This window comes from Garra rufa, chromosome 1 (assembly GCF_049309525.1).
Source record: "Garra rufa chromosome 1, GarRuf1.0, whole genome shotgun sequence".
NCBI classification, from domain to species: domain Eukaryota; kingdom Metazoa; phylum Chordata; class Actinopteri; order Cypriniformes; family Cyprinidae; genus Garra; species Garra rufa.
Window position 1 is genome coordinate 58,467,491 of NC_133361.1, and position 18,580 is coordinate 58,486,070.

An 18,580-nucleotide genomic window follows, 5' to 3' on the forward strand; every position below is an offset into this window, starting at 1 on the left:
TTATGGTGTGTAACAACCCCGCACATGTCTTGGTAACCGGCTAACTTGCTTTTCTGTAGTTCTGTTGTTCAGCTGTGAGTGCAATGTAGTCTAAAAATTGTGATTGATGCAGCTTGACAGTCTGCTGCCTTATTAGTTTAAGTAATGATAATGATAAACGATGGCTTAACGCAGTGTTATGCATTATACAATGTTGAAGTTCACAACGTAGAGGGTTGCCCGGTTCGCTTACAAAAGCAAATTGCAAGCACTTTTAACAGGTAACATATGACACCCACTGAGAAACGTCCTGCTCCAGTCGTGCTTACGAAACAGTTTCTTGTCGATGTGCCACTTCAACCGTTTCATCGTCAGACTCCGGCTCGAATTGATAAAATCGAGGCTATCTTTTCTATGCATTAACAGGTCTCCGCAGCTGTCATTCAGTTATGGCAATGGGCGTTTCGTTTTTGCGTTGTAGCGGTAGACCAATCTAAAAGGACTGCACCATCTGACCAATCACAGCAGTGAGGGCTCACTGAAAGGAGGGGTTTAGAGAGACTGATTCTTCGAACTGCTTCAAACGAGTCGTTTACGAATCATTTAGAAACGGGGTAAAAATAAATCTAATTTTGGAGAAAACTAAAGTGTTTTTCGAACTTGCATACATGTAAACCTGTTTTAAGAGACTAAAACAACAATATTAACTACCTTTAAAATGGCATAATAGGGGCACTTTAAATCAAGAAGGATTTTCTAGAAGAGTAAACAATTCTTGTTTTCAAGTCAAAATTAAGTGCATTTTTGCTTAGAACAAGCAAAATAATCTGCCAATGAGGTAAGCAAAAAAATCTTTTCTTTTACCCCACTGGCAGATTATTTTGCTTGTTTCAAGATAAAATGCCCTTAATTTTGACTCATTTTGACAATTTGTTGACAATATTTCTTACTTGTCTAGAAAATCCTGATGTAATTTTTTTTTAGATATTTTGAGTGAAAACAAGACCAAAAAATTGTATTTAAGTATAAATTTAAGTATAAGTATTTGACTTATAATAATAATAATTGTAAATATACAACAATATTACATATAAAATATTTTATATGCTAATGGTCAAAGGTTTGGAATCTTTAAGAATTTTGATGTTTTTGAAAAAAGTCTCTTATGTTCACCAAGGCCACATTTGTTTGATAAAAAATACAACAAAAAACAATAATAACTGTTATAACGGTTTTCTATTGTAATACATTTTAAAATGTAACTCATTCCTGTGATGCAAAGCTGAATTTTCAGCATCATTACTCCAGTCTTCAGAAATTGTAATTTTTTTTGTGAAAACAAAGAAATATTCTTTAGCATTCTCTAAAGAAAAGAAAGTTCAATGAACAGCATTTATTTGAAACAAAAATCTTTTGAAACTTTCTAAATGTTTTTGCCGTAATATTTTATTAATTTAATGCGTCTTTACTGAATAAAGACATTTTCTTTCTTTCTATCTTTTTTAAATCCTACTGATTCCAAACAGTTCTCACAAAAATATTAAGCATTTTTAACCTTGATAATAAGAAATGTTAATAACTCCGAACAGCCAATCAGTAGGCCTATATTAGAATGATTTGTGAAGGATCCACAACACTGGAAACTGCAGTAATGATGCTGAAAATTCAGCTTTTTATCACAGGAATAAATTAAACATTGAAATATATTAAAATGGGGAACTGTTATTTTTAATGTAAAGACTTTTCATAGAGAAAATGAGCATAAATAAACCTTTAAATCTTTTTCAGCCTAATATTCTGAACATTTGTGCTTTTATAGTCAGTCTAAAAAAAAAACACACACACTTCAGAGCCAAACCCTGACATGAGCGTGGGTGTGAGTCACTAGTGTGGTAAAATTGTGGGAGGGTGGGATTTCACTGCCAGACAAAGCTGTTCTCTTACAGCTCGAGTACACCACAGTCACTGTTTACTCTCTAAACACATCATGACATGAGCTCTTAACTCTTAAGAAGTGACATTAAACAAGTGTCTATTCTGCCAGTGTTCAGATTAAACATTAAACTTAGCCTGCTCAAACAGGACGTTTAACCTGTGAGTCACACAGCCTAGCAGAGAGCAATTACACACAGACTTAACACCACTACCATCAAACTAACCATTCATTTCAATTTAATAAAACAATTAAAGGGATATGAAAACATGAAAATTTAAAATGTTGTGCTTAATAATATTAAATTGATGGTGCTATTAAACAAGATGTGTTATTTATTCAGGCAATTAGCAAGAGTCAGAAAGATTTTCTTTTAGCTTTATGCTAATTTCTGCCATGTGTTTTGCCATCTCTGTTTGAAAAAGAGTCAGGAGAGAAGGAAGGTTTCTATTAGTATGGACACTGGCCGTTTTTGTACATATCTGACCTGTGGACTGAAAGACTCCAGGGTTGCACTGGCAGTACCGAGACGCAAACGCTTCCATCATTCTGTCAATCTTCTGGGCCTCACCAGGAAGCCTGAAACTCCAGAGAAACTGCCTGTGTGGAGAGAACAAATCTATCATAAAATCATTCATGAGTGAATCTAAACAAGTCCAGGTCGCATTTACACATTACACATACACATAGTGATTTTTCCACAAAACAGAATGGTACCATTATATATACACATTATAATTTAATTAATTCACAATTTCTTTTATATTAGAGTAATGAGTATAATGGTATTAAAAAAATTGATAAACCTGCATTAAAATGTCATAACGTAAAATATATATATACAGTTGAGGTCTAAAGTTTACACCCCCCTTTCAGAATCTGCAAAATATATAAATTATTTTACCAAAATAAGAGGGACCTTACAAAATGCATGTTATTGTTTATTTAGTACTGACCTGAAAAAGATATTTCACGTAAAAGATTTACATATAGTCCATATGGTCCGCAAGAGAAAATAATAGTGTAATTTATAAAAATGATTGTTCAAAAGTTTACATCCCCTTGATTCTTAATACTGTGTTGTTACCTGAATGATCCACAGCTGTGTTTTTTTGTTTAGTGATAGTTGTTCATAAGTCCCTTGTTCACCTGAACATTTAAACTGCCCGCTGTTCTTCAGAAAAATCCTTCAGGTCCCATAAATTCTTTGGTTTTCCTGCATTTTTGTTTATTTCAACTCTGTCCAACAATGAGTGTATGATTTTGATATCCATCTTTTCACACTGAGGACAACTGGAGACTCATATGCAACTATTACAGAAGACTCAAATGTTAATTGATGCTCCAGAAGGAAAACCATGCATTAAGAAAACTTTTGAACAGAATGGAGATGTGTACATTTTTCTTATTTTGCCTAAATATGAAATTATTTGATTTAGTACTGCCCTTCAGAAGATAGTGACATGTTTCCCAGAAAACAAAACATTTACGCTAATCTTTAAATTGAAAAAGTCTTAATGCATGGTTTTTCCTTCTGGAGCATTAGTGAGTGCTTGAACCTTCTGTAATAGTTGCATTTGAGTCCCTCAGTTGCCCTCAGTGCAAAAAGATGGATCCAGGGGCGGCTGGCCCATGGTGGGCGATAGTGCATCGCCCTCCTTGAGCCACACGAAAAAAGAGAGGAGAAAAAGAGTCTTATTTTGCTGGTCCTAGTCTGCATATTACTGTACAATCAACAGCCTGAATGTCACTTTCCAACCTAAAACCCCAAGTGACAAGTCATCTCAGTCAGATTGAAAATCGCCCCAGCCAGTCTCATAGAGTTATATTGTGAGATTTTTTTTTTTTTTAATTTTGGACCCTACAATGCATTTCAATGGGCACCGGGAGGGCTCGCCCCAACGTGATTTCGTAATATGCACTGATGCGTGCTCGAAGATGTACAGCACGCACACGGGTAGCGAGACGTCTGAATGCATTGGCCATGCTTTCAATGGAGAGGAACATGCCTGATTTTAATGAGAGGGTAATTGATCACTTTGCCTGCTTAAAAGAGAGGCGAGCAAAATTTCAATACAAGTGTGTTATTAAATGGTGCATTGTTTATGTTATATGTTGTATTCTCCAAATGTTGAATTTTAAATAGTTGTATTGATTGCATATTGGCAGCCAGATTTATACTGAATATGTTCTGGAAAGATTTGATTAATTACAGTTTTAATATGAGAAATAAGAAGTCTTTAATTGTAAAGCAGTATTGCTTTTTTTTTTTTTTTTTTTACTCTTCAGAGGGCAAACTAGTTGATGACAATGTGTCTCTTGATGGCCATGGTGGAAGTGTTTCAGTGTATTTGAGACCATTGCGATAAATTTAATTTAGCTATTCAAAATACTGTACAGTTTGTACAATTCATGCCTGATGTTGCCATCTAGGAACAGGGATACCAAATCAAACAATGCAATGTAATGCTGTAAAGTTGGCTATCTGAATTCTATCATCTTATTCAGGTTAGTACTAAATAAACAATGACATGCATTTTGATCCCTCTTCTCAGATTCTGAAAGGTGGATGTAAACTTTTGACCTCAACTGTATATTTATTTTTAAAATATATCATGTATATATAAATGTATATTTTAAAAAACTAAGTCTGATCTTATGATTCTAGAGTCGAAACCAGTTCATTATTATATTATTGGGATAATTCTAAACCAGAAGTCTTTCGGCTTGTCTAGAAACTAGGCATGCATGCAGTTTTTAGGTAAGAATGACACGCTTCTCCCACCTCAGAGCCTGGACGAGGTTGAGGTCAGCAAATTCATGGAGCTCTACAAAAGCCTGGAGCACTTTGATGTTGAAGTCATCCCTACAAGAAAACAACAACCACACACAGGAGAAATGGTTATTTTCTGCAAAGAAAGATTGATTGCTTGTCTTTAAAAAACTAGATTTTTAATATCTTTCAAGATTTTCAACAACATTTGTGGGCTGCTTTGTCTGTTTGTATCTATAGCCATGCTTCATGAAATCCTGTTGTTTTGACAAGTCACATCCCAAGAGGTGGTCCATTTCCTTCAGAGGCACACATGTTGCATTTCACTGCTGCTGCTTTGCTCACTAAACCCAGACAATCAATTTCCGGAGGATTTTTGTGATGAACCAGGCACATATTTTACAGTGCGATGGACATACACTGAATAAACAAAGGCAAAAACTACAGGAATGAAGTAAAGCTTTACCGCTCCCCCAAGTAATCCCCGATAACAGTTTTGTTCAAGCCTTCGCCTTTATAGAGGAACTGAGCGATGTCTTCAGGGGTCTGTTGCAGGAGGTCGTTCTCCAGAAGAAACTGGATCCCCTACAAGGAGTTTTATTTAAAAAAGGATTTTAGGATCAACCCAATAAATGTCAGGGAAATTATGTGGAAAATATCCAAATGTAATACAGTACGTCAGGGAAAATGTTGATTGCTCAGTACAAATACTATAAAGTAAAGGTTAAAGGCTTCAAAAAAACATTAAAATACTTTAAGATTCTCAAAAATGTAGGTCACAGTAAAAATGAGACTTACTTTTTTGGGGTCCATGTTGAATTTCTTTCTTCCCATTGCAATTTGTTTGTTTCTCTGTGTTGTTTTGCTGCAAACGCAAATAAATATGTCTTTACAAATAAGAATGAAGGCAGACAAAGAACCTTTTATATGACTTGCCTGCAGATACAACGTAAGAAGTAAATTGAGTTCAAAACACTAACCACAGTCTTGGCCAGCAAAACACTTTTATAACTATCAATAAGTCCTGCTTATGGTCACAAGTTGTTGATTTAAGAGCCTTATCTTGTTATATATTTCTCTTACTTCAATTTTGCAATGAGGTCTACTTAGAATTATAATAGTCTCTTCTGTGCACACAAAACAACCATCATTCACAAACTTCACCACATCCCTCACACTTACATCTTTGGTTATTATACTTTGGTAAAATGTTTGGCTAACCAATAAGAGTGCATTAATCTTGCTCTGTTTAGCAAGCTTAAAAATTTGTTCCAGAAAATGTTAAAATATTTGTATGGGCCTACTTAGATGTTGTTTGCTTTCACATCGAATATGGTTTCAACAGCTGCATCCTTTAATAACAGCCCCTTTGCAAAGCTGTGCCACTCTTTAGTTTAGGGACAAATTCTCCTTGTTGCTTATTAACATGCATATATTGGCTGTTTATTAGTACTTATAAAGCGCATTCTGCATCTACATATTTCACATCCCTAATTCTACACTTTAACAATTACCTTGCTAACTATTAATATGCAGTAATTAGGAGTTTATTGAGTTAAAAGTTGTAGGTAATAGCTAGTTGATAGTGAGAATAGGACATTAAAATAAAGTGTGACCAGATTAACTTCATTTTGTAAGAATATTTCACAAATCCAGCTCCTGGCGTTAAGGAATATACACTTCTAATTTGAAATTTGAAAATCTGAAGTTGCAAAAAAATTTAAGTTGTCCAACTTAAGTTCTAAGCAATGCATATTACTAAAAAATTAAGTTTTAAGTTTTGATATATTTACGGTAGGAAATTTGCTAAATATCTTAATGCAACATGATCTTAACTTAATATCCTAATGATTTTTACAAATATGTTACAAATGACCTGCTCTTTTCATCTGATCATGGTTTTTATCTCTCTATTAGTGCTGCTGGATCTTAGCGCTGCGTTTGACACTATTGGCCACAACGTTCTTTTGAATAGACTTGAAAATTATGTTGGGATTAGTGGTAGTGCACTGGCATGGTTCAAATCATACTTATCTGACCGCCATCAGTTTGTGTCAGTGAATGAAGAGGTATCATATCAATCACAAGTGCAGTATATGGAGTACCTCAAGGCTCAGTACTAGGGCCATTGCTTTTTACGCTTTACATGTTACCCTTTGGAGATATCATCAGGAAACATGGTGGTAGCTTTCACTGTTATGCTGAAGATACCCAGCTCTATATATTTCTTTGAGGCCTGGCGAAACGTACCAATTGGGGAATGCATAGTTGATATAAAAAAACTGGATGATGAGTAACTTCTTATTGCTAAATTCTGAAAAAACAGAGGTGTTAATTATTGGACCTAAAACCTCTGCATGTAATAACCTAAAACACTGTCTAATATTCAATGGCTGCTCTGTCATTTCGTTGTCATCAGTTAGGAACCTAGGTGTCCTATTCGATAGCAATCTTTTGTTCGAAAGGCACATTTATAGCATTTGCAAAACCGCATTTTTTCATTTCAAAAATTGATCATTTATGTACTTATCAATGTATTTTTGTATGACATGATGACAAAAACTAAACTTGCTTTGAGTTATTGAATGATGGATATTCAACATCCATTTCCTAACACTGAGTAAATCCATATTCTTGTAAGCACAATGAAATACATAAGCACATGCAGCACACATGTCCTCTCCTCAGGTGTGTGAGCGGTGATGACCTATCAACCAGACGACACATTCTGAATAGAGAGCTTAATGAATGTTTAGAAGAGGACAGATCAGTGAGGACACTCAGACAAAAGAGAGGCAGGTGCAAATCTAAATGAGCTTTAGTCGGGCTGTAATGAAAAGGAAACATTTCAATCTCTCATAACTCACCTCTCGCCCACACACGTGAGCTGCTCGATTTCTGTCATCACTTCAGCGATCTCAAACTTCAGCCGCTGCAAAACAGAGGCTCACATCAAACAGAAAATTCAATACGATACTCCTATAACCCAAACAGTACACCATTCTGCCAACAACTGCCAAGGTCATAGGTTTGATTCTCACGAAAATATGTCGAACTTGAATACAATGCAAGTTGCTTTGGAATAAACTGTCTGCCAAACGCATATTACTTCCCTGCTGAAAAAAAAACAGCATATGCTGGTTAGGTGTGTTTTGGTGCTGGGATGCTGGTTTTAGCTGGTTTATGCTGGTCCCTTGCTGGTCTATGCTGGTCATGTTGCTGGTCAAGGACCAGCATAAACCAGCAAAGGACCAGCATAAACCAGCAAAGGACCAGCATAAACCAGCTAAAACCAGCATCCCAGCACCAAAACACACCTAACCAGCATATGCTGTTTTTTTCAGCAGGGTTTCTATGCTGCATTCAATAAAAAACACAATGCCAGCTCACTACAGAGGAATTATGGAAAGCAATGAGTAATACAAATCATTTAATAATTATTTTATGTAATATAAGATTATGTATCATTATTTATTTATTCAATTAAATAAATAATTCTTTCCGGCTACATTTTCACCTCAATATCATCAAGCAGTTCTTTTTTCCTGCGTCGTATGTTGGACAGCTCGTCTCTCTCCTCTAAGGACAGATCTTCAGGTACTGTAACAAAACACAAAGGATAGGACACCTGTAAACATGTGTTTATACGAGCACTGGTCGTCTTAACATTGAAGAGCAGAAGAGCATAACATATTCAAATCAGCAATAATGTGGGTCAGATGTTTCCCTCAGCATTCAAACTACAGTCATACTATCTTCACACTCAGTATGAATTATTAAGAATTTTTTTGGCTATAAAATGAGAGATCCTCCGTAAATATTCTTCTCAGGCTTCTGATGAGTATTGGCATAAAAACAGGGATGTATGAACAAACTGAAAAGTGAGGGGAGGCACAATCTGAAGCAATTTCCTGTAGAGTTTAGCTTCAGGACAAATCAACACACCTGAACAAGCTAATAAAGGTCTTCGGGATTGCTGGAAAGTTACAGGCAGGTGATTTTGGAGCTAAACTATGTAGGAAAATGAACTTTGAGGGGCAAGGGAAGTTTCAGCTAACAAATTCTTTCAAATACTTTAGATATACAAAGACTCATACAAAGATAATGCAATATGGTTGAATAAGATCCGTTCTGTGTCACTGCAGCTGCTGTTAAAAGCTAAGACACACATTTAGGACTGCTCACTGCTCACAATGTGAGCGTAAGAAATGTTTTTGGAGCAGTTCATCAAATTTTGTTGCTGATTTGAAATATGTCAAGTAGCAAGTAGTTTTTGAGATTTCAGGATTTCCCTGTTCAAACAGATAGTATTTGGTCTTTGTATTTGGGATGCCCAAAATAGCTGTCTTGAGACATTGCACATATGGCTGCAGAGTAAACAGATTTTCTTTGAAAAGGGATTTAGTTCAGGATTCTTTCAGCCCACTGCAGATGTTTCTATTGACAGAGGCTTCCGCTCTGTCTTGAAGTTGTTGTTCTGTGTTGTAGCCTATTTTCTTTCCTTACACTATGACAAATAGTAACACTTTAGTATTGGGACCAATTCACACTGTTAACTAGCTACTTATTAGCAATATTACTAGCATATTGACTGTTTATTAGTAATTATAAAGCACATATTATGCATAACCATATTCTACATCCCTAATCCTATACCACCAAATACCTAAACTTAACACCTTCCTTACTAACTATTAACAAGCAGCAAATTATGAGTTTATTGAGGCAAAAGTCATAGTTAATGGTTAGTTAATAGTAAGAATTGGATCTTTTGAATAAAGTGTGACCACAAAAACATTTAAAAATGTTATTATCTCTAAAAAAGTGGGAGATGAACTTAGTCGGACGAACTAAAGTGGGAGATGATAATAGTTTCTACACCCCTGCCAAAAACCTCCCACCTACACACAAACTGACATATAAAGTTACCAAAAAGTTGTATATCTCTAAAAACAGAACCTCTACTTTGAACCTCTAAAACTTTTGAAAACCCAGGGACTAGTTCAGAAGCATTCACTGAAACCATATGTATCCAACGTTACCTGCGTCTAAAATCGCATACTGTGAGAGTATTGAGTATTGCACTACATTTGACAGAATCACAGTGAAGTAGGTCATCAGGAAATTGTATAGTACTAGCCAATCAAAATCGAGTGTTTTAATACATTAGGTAGTCCATGACCGGTCCATGGGTGTGCCGTCAAGACGGAGACGGAGAGTAAGAAATAGCAACAGCCATGAACCCTAAACTAGAATACGGTGCATCTGGTAAAATGAGCATCATGTTTTCATTGTGTATGTCAGTGATGACTTCCGTATTGTTCTGTAATTAGCAGCAGGCAGACCGTGTCTCCCTTTCAAATGCTTTCACAGGGAATTTGATACTATAAATAAACCACAATAAACAAGTAAACAGGTCTTTAATATGGAGTTGTGTTCATTGTTAATCTAGTCAACTAAATTTCTGATAAATACACACAATACGTTTTGAAAAGGGGTCTTGAATTTAGTAAGGATTTTGTTATAAAGTCAAGATGATAATTTTCTTAAACTTAGATGAAAATAAAACATTAACAGAATTAAGTATAGCTCACTCAAATGCAGTGTTGAGGAAAGTTACTTTTAAAAGTCATGCATTACAATATTGCGTTGTACTCATTTAAATAAACAAATTGCGTTTTTATGCATTTGTGTTACTTTTCATAGAAAGTAATGTATTATGCTACTTTTGTTTTACTTTTGTCATCTGAACTGAGCTTGCTTATTTGTTTTTTAACGACAAAAAAACCTAAAGTTATATTTTTGGCAACTGTAAAGGCGTTTCAAATTTATAAGTATCAGGCTGAAGACTCCCAACCTGCGTTACTTATTTAAAGGAGTAGTTCACTTTCAGAACAAAAATTTACTGATAATGTACTCCCCTTGTCATCCAAGATGTTCATTGCTTTCTTTTTTCAGTCGTAAGGAAACTGTGTTTTTTGAGTAAAACATTTCAGGATTTCTCTCCATATTATGGACTTCTATGGTGCCCCCGAGTTTGAACTTCCAAAATGCAGCTTCAAAGGGCTCTAAATGATCCCAGCCGAGAAAATAAGGGTCTTATCTAGCAAATCGATGGGTATTTTCTAACAAAAAGTACAATTTATATACTTTTTAACCTTAAATGCTCGTTATGTCTAACTCGGCAAGACGAGCGTTTGAGATTAAAAAGTATATAAATTGTAAATGTTTTTAGAAAATAACCAATCGTTTCGCTAGATAAGACCCTTTTCTCTCAGCTGGGATCATTTAGTGCCCTTTGAAGCAGCATTTAAACTGCATTTTGGAAGTTCAAACTCGGGGACACCATAGAAGTCCATTATATGGAGAGAAATCCTGAAATGTTTTACTCAAAAAACACCATTCTTTACGACTGAAGAAAGAAAGACATGAACATCTTGAATAACAAGGGGGTGAGTACATTATCTGTAAATTTTGGTTCTGAATGTGAACTACTCCTTTAACTCTGATATTTTGTTATAAATTTAAAAGTAATGAGTTACTTTACTAGTTAATTGAAAAAAGTAATCCGATTACATAACTCGCATTACTTACCTCCAACACTGTTCAAATGCATACAATAAATATGAAATTAATCAGAGATACCCACTTCAATTGCAATTAAATGAAAGCACAGGAAATTTGAACTGGGAGTCAGTATGTAAATGGAAGCATCTATGCTTCATATACTGCATTATGTAGTAAAGTGCTAATTGTAGTAATGTATTATCTTGAAGTCATAACAGTCTCTAAAACATGAAAAAGAAGCTATAGCTCAATTTCATGTTCACTATTTTGTACATTATCGTCAACTATGGTTATATGCCATTCCAGCCTGTGTACAATGGGCTAAAAATAAATAAATATGTCACAATGAAATATATATAAAGGACAAAAATTATAAAAACAAAGAATGTGTAAAAGCGAACAACAGCAGTGTTTTGAGTCCACCATCAGGCTACTGAGATTTTGCGTGAAGATGGTTGAGATTCATTCAGCCGCCAGAGGAAGTAGGTCACTTCAGTATTTCTGCTGGAGCAGATTGTAGCGCTACTCCGCTCTCTGCCAGTTTCCTGTATCCATTGCTTGGGAAGCGAAATCCCATCTGCATCACTCCACTAAGCTGCTTTGAATTTCATCTCCTATTTTCACTTCACATTCAGTTGTCAATTGCTAAAACCCTTTCTAGGCCAAAAAAAACACGAAAGGATCCTGAACATTAGTTCAAAGCTTTCTGATGGCCTGGGAAGTCTACGGAGGGGTGACTGTGGCTACAGCGAACTCAGAAAACAAGAGTTCATGGAAACAATGAATGTTTTCCATAAAGACAAAAATGATGACACTAACCATGTCCTGGCTGCATACAATGGTTTCTGGGTTCTCTTTGACAGCGTGCATAAAGCAGCATTTATTGAGTGATCCCCCACAGGCAAACCTACGTCTACAGCACATCATCTGAGAGAATTCCCATGCTGGAATAAAAGAGGCAAATGTCTTTGATTGTTGGGCTATTGCACTTGGTGACAAACCCCCACTGTGTGTTAGTGAGCGCACACACAGGAAGCAGAGGGTAATTTGATATCACTGTGGCTCTAATGCATTAAACACGACCTATAACCCAACAAGAGGAAAAGGAAACTTGCGTGCCAAAAAGAAGTGTGTGAGTTTAAATACCATCATACACTGTAAAAAACAACCTATAGAATCTACTCAATAAAATGGGGTAAACTGATGTAACAATTTGCACTCAGTTTGTTTGGGTAGATTCTATCCTATATATCTGAGTAAAGAATACCTGAATTTAAGAATCTACTCAATAAAATGGGGTAAACTGATGTAACAATTTGCACTCAGTTTGTTTGGGTAGATTCTATCCTATATATCTGAGTAAAAAATACCTGAATTTAAGAATCTACTCAATAAAATGGGGTAAACTGATGTAACAATTTGCACTCAGTTTGTTTGGGTAGATTCTATCCTATATATCTGAGTAAAGAATACCTGAATTTAAGAATCTACTCAATAAAATGGGGTAAACTCAGGAAACAATTTACACAGTTTGTTTGGGTAGATTCTATCCTATATATCTGAGTAAAGAATACCTGAATTTATCAGCTAAGAAAAACAAAAAAAAAAGTAGGTAAAGTCTACACAGCAAAAAGCGCAGTATTAAATGAACTCTCCCGGGAGTTTATTTGAGTCCATACTCAGAGTGTTAAAATCAACACTGAAGCAGTGTCAAAGCTAATCAGGTAATTAAGTGATTCATTGAGTGGTGATTGAAAATGATTGAAGACACCACAATTTTTATGTCACCATTATAGTGGTCTGTGTTAGCATTAGTTGATGCATCTTGACCTGTAGCTTTTTAGCATTAAGTTTTGTTTAGCTGTTTAGTTAAACTAGCCAGACAAGCTAAAGAGCAAAACTCATGCAGTGGTGATAATTCTGCTTTAAAATAAGCTTAATTTGAGCCACTGTAAGCGTTTAGAGTGTAGTCTTTTAGTTCTATATCCTTTATTTATTATAACTGCTTTGGGATTTCACAGCAGCTAAAAATAATAAAGCCTTTTTTATTTTATTTTTTTGATTGGCTTTTTTACAAGCTCCTCTGATCAAAAACTTCTAAGAGTTGCCCTTTTAGGCACACACAGACATGAGGAATCAGCATATGAATCTCAACAATGGTGACAAACAGCATATTCAGAAACAGATCAACTCTAAATATCACGGAAATCATCAGCTCATAATTTATTCATGCCGCAATGCATGATGGGAGACACGGATGAGTTTTGATTGGCTACAACATACATTTTTGATGGTCACCATGGTTGTGATTCTCATGCTGATTGGTGATGTCTGTGTGTCTATATCTAAAAAATGTGTATACTTTTTTGTTAAATTAAGCTTCAATAACACCTGTCTGATTAATCCAGTGTAATTAATACATAAAATATAACTCAGTTATTCAGGTCACTACATTATGACTTTGTCAAAGCATGTTCAACACCATATAATCTAACTTCTTCTGGATTGTCTGACCGTTATAACTCAATTATAACACCCAAACAAAACATAATGTTAAGAAGTTATTGGTAAAGAGCTAATCTAATGCTAACACTGACCACTATAATGGTGACTTACAAAATTAGATTTTCTCCTTTTGGTGATTCTGCTTTTTAACATCAGGTCTTTAATAATGGTCAATAATCACTCAATGAATCACTTAATTACCTCAAAAACTCTAACACTGCTTCAGTGTTCATTTTAATACTCTTGAGTATGGACTCAAACTATTGGGAGAGTTCATTTAATACTGGGCTTTTTGCTGTGCAGACTTTACCTACTTTTTTTTGTTTGTCTTAGCTAATCAATTCAGGTATTCTTTACTCAGATATATAGGATAAAATCTACCCAAACAAACAGTGCAAATTGTTACATCAGTTTACCCCATTTTATTGAGTAGATTCTATAGGTTGTTTTTTACAGTGTACGATTCAATTCAAGCAGACTCAACACAACCAGTGAATCAACAAAACCTGCATTTGTAAGTGGTGTTTATAAGGTCAATATCACTGTAACTATGGCTCATACTCATGGGTAGTCATTTTAACTAACTAGAAACTAGGAGTGAATGATTAATTAAAATAAAGTCGATATCCTGATGTAGCTTAGTGTAAGTGTAACACTTTATTTTAAGAACCAATTCTCACTATTAACTGATAGCTCATTAGCATGCATATTACTAGCATATTGGCTGATATTAGTGCTTATTAATCATATATTCATGGCTTTATTCAGTATGACTATTTTAGATGCCTTTATCCAACCCGATACCTAAACTTACTAAATTATACCTTACTAACTATTAATAAGCAGCAAATTAAGAGTTTACTGAGGCAAAATTTGTAGTTAATAACCAAACAGCAAATGCTGTGATTTAATTAAATAAATATATGTGCCGTGTGTTTCAGAGGAAAGCATGGTGCTGTGTTTATTTATAGTTCATAAATGTTTGTACACCTCAAAGTGGTTCAGTTCACTTCACAGTAAATGCTACTCTACTGCCTTTGAGTTTGGGTCGCTTATAAAGTACATTTGAAAAATGCAATGTGCACCACCAATTTCATCCATAAACCTGTTGTCAGCAAAAGAGAAACTTTAGGAATTCCCTGTGGAATTCTGACGAAATAAAAGCATGACGTATTAACACAGGGTTGCCCGTGGACTAAAAAACAACATGACTTGGCAACACTGTGAGGCAACTGCTTGACTGTCTATATCACTGCAAAATTAAAACTATATTATCGTCCAACAATATATATGACCCTGGACCACAAAACCAGTCATAAGGGTAAATTTTTTGTAATTGAGATTAATACATCATATAAAAGCCAAATAAATAATAATAAGCTTTCACTGATGTATGGTTTGTTAGAATAGGACAATATCTGGTACAACTATACAACTATAAAACTATACAAGATACAACTATTTGAAATTCTGGAATCTGAGGGTACAAAAAAATATTGAGAAAATTTAAAATTGTCCAAATTAATTGTCCAATATAATTTTGGGGCAGCTCACAAACCTGGAGTAGCACACTCCAGTGGAGTTGTGCCGATAGACGATAGTATCGTGTATCGACGATGCTGATGCCTTTGACGATAGTAAGACGATTATTATTATTATCATCCGTCAAAAAGGCACCTAACTTTAGTGATGCAACGTGGAGAGTCGGTTCTAGGATGCCTCAGAAACTTGCTGCGGTATAAACACACGCATAGAGTAGATAGCGCCTCAGATGTGTACAGTGAAAATGGGTAAGAGATTTATTCATCATACACTGTACATAGATTAAGTGTAGACTTAAGTGTAGACAGTCATTAGGATAACAGAGGTAGTACAATGTGGTTTAGGCTGAAATAAATACGATAAATCAGAATCTGTCTGTATATAGTAAACATAAACACTCACCTCAGTAACATCTGTATGCGTTAACTAGAATTACGATGCGATAAAATGGCGCTAAACATATGCACGTGAATTACACGCACATCGCTTCTCCACATTCTATATGAACTGAACTACAACATGAACTGATGACAAAGATCAGACATATAGCGGTAGCATTATCGTAATATGACGGGTACAGAAAGATACATTCATTTACATTCAGGCACGCACATTTACCACTCACTGAAGATAGCAGAGAATGAAACCGAAAGTAAACTTGAACAGAACTACCGTCAGCGCTCTGTACACGGACAACTGTGTCACAAGTCACATGCACTACCCTTACAAAACGAATAAGGAATTTATTACATATTGACACATTTACATATTATTAAATAAATTAGCATGATAGTATCGTGTATCGGCGATCTCAGAGGCTGACGATAGGACGATATGAAAATTGAGCATATCGCCCAACACTACATTCCAGCACACTCTAGTTCTACTCTTTTCTTTAATATTCACTAAATAAATGTGAGTTGGTCCCTACGAATACAGCAAATGCACTGTGTGGATACAGGACAAGCAGGTCCACATGTAAATATACCTCATCCCATTATCCATTGCGTCTCTCATGAACAACACCACCAACAAGGGATCAAAAGGTGAACCAATTCACCAGCCCACAGATTAATCTAAACCTCGCTCGAGAATCCCCATTGCACCCAGACTCAGAAATTAGCTGTCTTGTGATCGCTAAGTCTGCTTAAAACTTGCATAATTCTGTGCTCTCCTCAAATCCAAGCACAAAAACACTTTCTACATTTTGATGCATGACATACATTCAGTTCCACCCAACGTTCACGTCACAGTGTTTATAATATTTAAGAAATCAACCTGCAAATGGGTTACGAAAAAGATACTTCAGCTTAAAAGAGAAATTTTCAGATCACATGTCCTTTGTGGACACTGGGAACATCTACTGAAGAAAGTCTTGGAGAGACATCCTGATATTATGCAGGACTGCCTCGGGACAATGGAGAGGATGCCTCTGCCCGTCTGCCGTGCAGATTAGGCGACTTACAGCACGTAACAAAAGCAACCACACAAACACAGAGCTGCCTTATCATGCTGTAACCCACTTAAACCACACATTTCCACACTCACAAAAAGAACAGTTCTGTGTCATGATCTTCAATCTCAAATCTCACAGTATGTGCAGTACGTACCACCACTCTCTGCCCATATCTGTTGTTCCTCTTAATGCGGCATAGTAGTCATTCCTCAAAGCAGACCACATTGGAATTGGAAACTGTCAGAAGAATGGTTTCCCCAGGAAAGCTGAAGTATTCAGATGCAGGTGGATGTGTCGGATAGACTGTGTTTATTCCACACACGCTGCTCTCAAAACACACTATGCACATAGTTTGCATACTTATACAGACAAACTGTTCAGGTAAAACCAGTTCAGCCACCTCTGCTCTGAAACAACATCAAAGCCTGGTGCACTGAATCATGAGTGTTCAGCTTGACGGTAAAAATCACCCTAGATTCAGCAAGATCAAGTGTCATCATGAACTTTGAGCTGAGTTTGTTCAAATGTTATATGAGACCGTAAATGGAGACAGTACAGGCTTATTAAGTTGTAAGATAATCTGCTTTGTATTTATATTTAGTGTTGTTTGTTTAAGGAGCACCCCATAGCAACACAACACATTTATTGTTTCCATGGAACCTTGTTTTCCGAGTTCACTGTAGCCGCAGTCACCCCAAAGAAGGCAACAACTTAGTACAGAAACCAGAAACACACTCTCGCGACCTCCCACAACACCCTAGCAATCATACTGCAAAATGGTCATGTTTTGCAGGGGATGCAACACTCATGTTTTCTGTTATTGTACATAGTCACTGGAACTGAAATGATGTTTATTTTTGTTAAATGTGATGCAACCTCATTGCCTTACTCATACTGACACAGCTGTTTGCTTTCGATATCATTCAAATTGACATAATGGGACTGTACACTTAATTGGGAGTGGCACCTGAATCTGAAGTTGGTTTCAATGATGAGTCACAAACTTTTTTATAGCCACACAAAAAGGGCAGGTTAACCTTGTTTCCAGAATTATTTGAAGTGCATTTTTCTAATGGAAAATGTTGGTGTCTTTTTAAAACCTGTTTTGTTTAGTTTGTCTAAAAGCAAATAACAGCCCCAAAAGAAAAAATAATAATAGTTAATTTTGTTAAAATAGAATTTCTGTTTGAATGTTGACGTGCAGAACACATGTCCTATTCATCATGATTGTTTTTGTCTGCTTGACAGGACCATACAAACTTGTGTATCTTGTATTAGATCAGTTAAAATTAGGTGCTTTAAGTACAATTCTCTCATACTAACCACTGAATGTTCAACATGGCATCTCATGGGAAAGAACTCTCTGAGGATTTGTGAATTTGAATTGTTGCTCTCCACAAAGATGGCCAAGGCTATTAGAGGTTCAGTTACACCCTGAAACCGAGTTACACTACAGTGGTCAGGGTCATACAGAGATTTTCCAAGATGGGCTCCATTCGGAGCAGGCCTTGCAAGGGTCGATCAACGAAGTTGAGTACTCGTTCTGTGTCTCAGGTGCAGAACCTGGCTTCAAAAAACAGATGCATGAGTGCTGCCAGCATTGCTTTAAAGGTTGCAGAAGTAGAAGGTCAGCTTGTCAGTGCTCAGACCATACGCCACACACTGCAACAAGTCGGTTTGCATAGGCGTCGTCCAAGAAGGAAGCCTCACCTGAAGCTGGCTCACAAGAAAGCCTGCAAACAGTTTGCTGAAGACAACCTGTCCAAGAGCATAAATTACTGAAACCGTTACCTGTGGTCTGATGAGACTATAAGATAAACTTGTT

At 35.9% G+C, this 18,580-nt stretch overlaps 1 protein-coding gene across 1 annotated transcript in view; it reads right to left on the minus strand.

The window, feature by feature from the left end:
- The window catches only part of cyth3b (cytohesin 3b), a 51,543-nt gene that overhangs the window by 15,765 nt on the left and 17,198 nt on the right, over positions 1-18,580 (minus strand). Inside the window, exons 2-7 of the mRNA XM_073843371.1 lie at positions 8,203-8,285; positions 7,553-7,617; positions 5,484-5,550; positions 5,152-5,270; positions 4,698-4,778; positions 2,400-2,512 (exon numbers count right to left, since the gene is read on the minus strand). Coding sequence (XP_073699472.1) covers positions 2,400-2,512; positions 4,698-4,778; positions 5,152-5,270; positions 5,484-5,550; positions 7,553-7,617; positions 8,203-8,285 — 528 coding nt within the window. The remainder of the gene's footprint in view (positions 1-2,399; positions 2,513-4,697; positions 4,779-5,151; positions 5,271-5,483; positions 5,551-7,552; positions 7,618-8,202; positions 8,286-18,580) is intronic.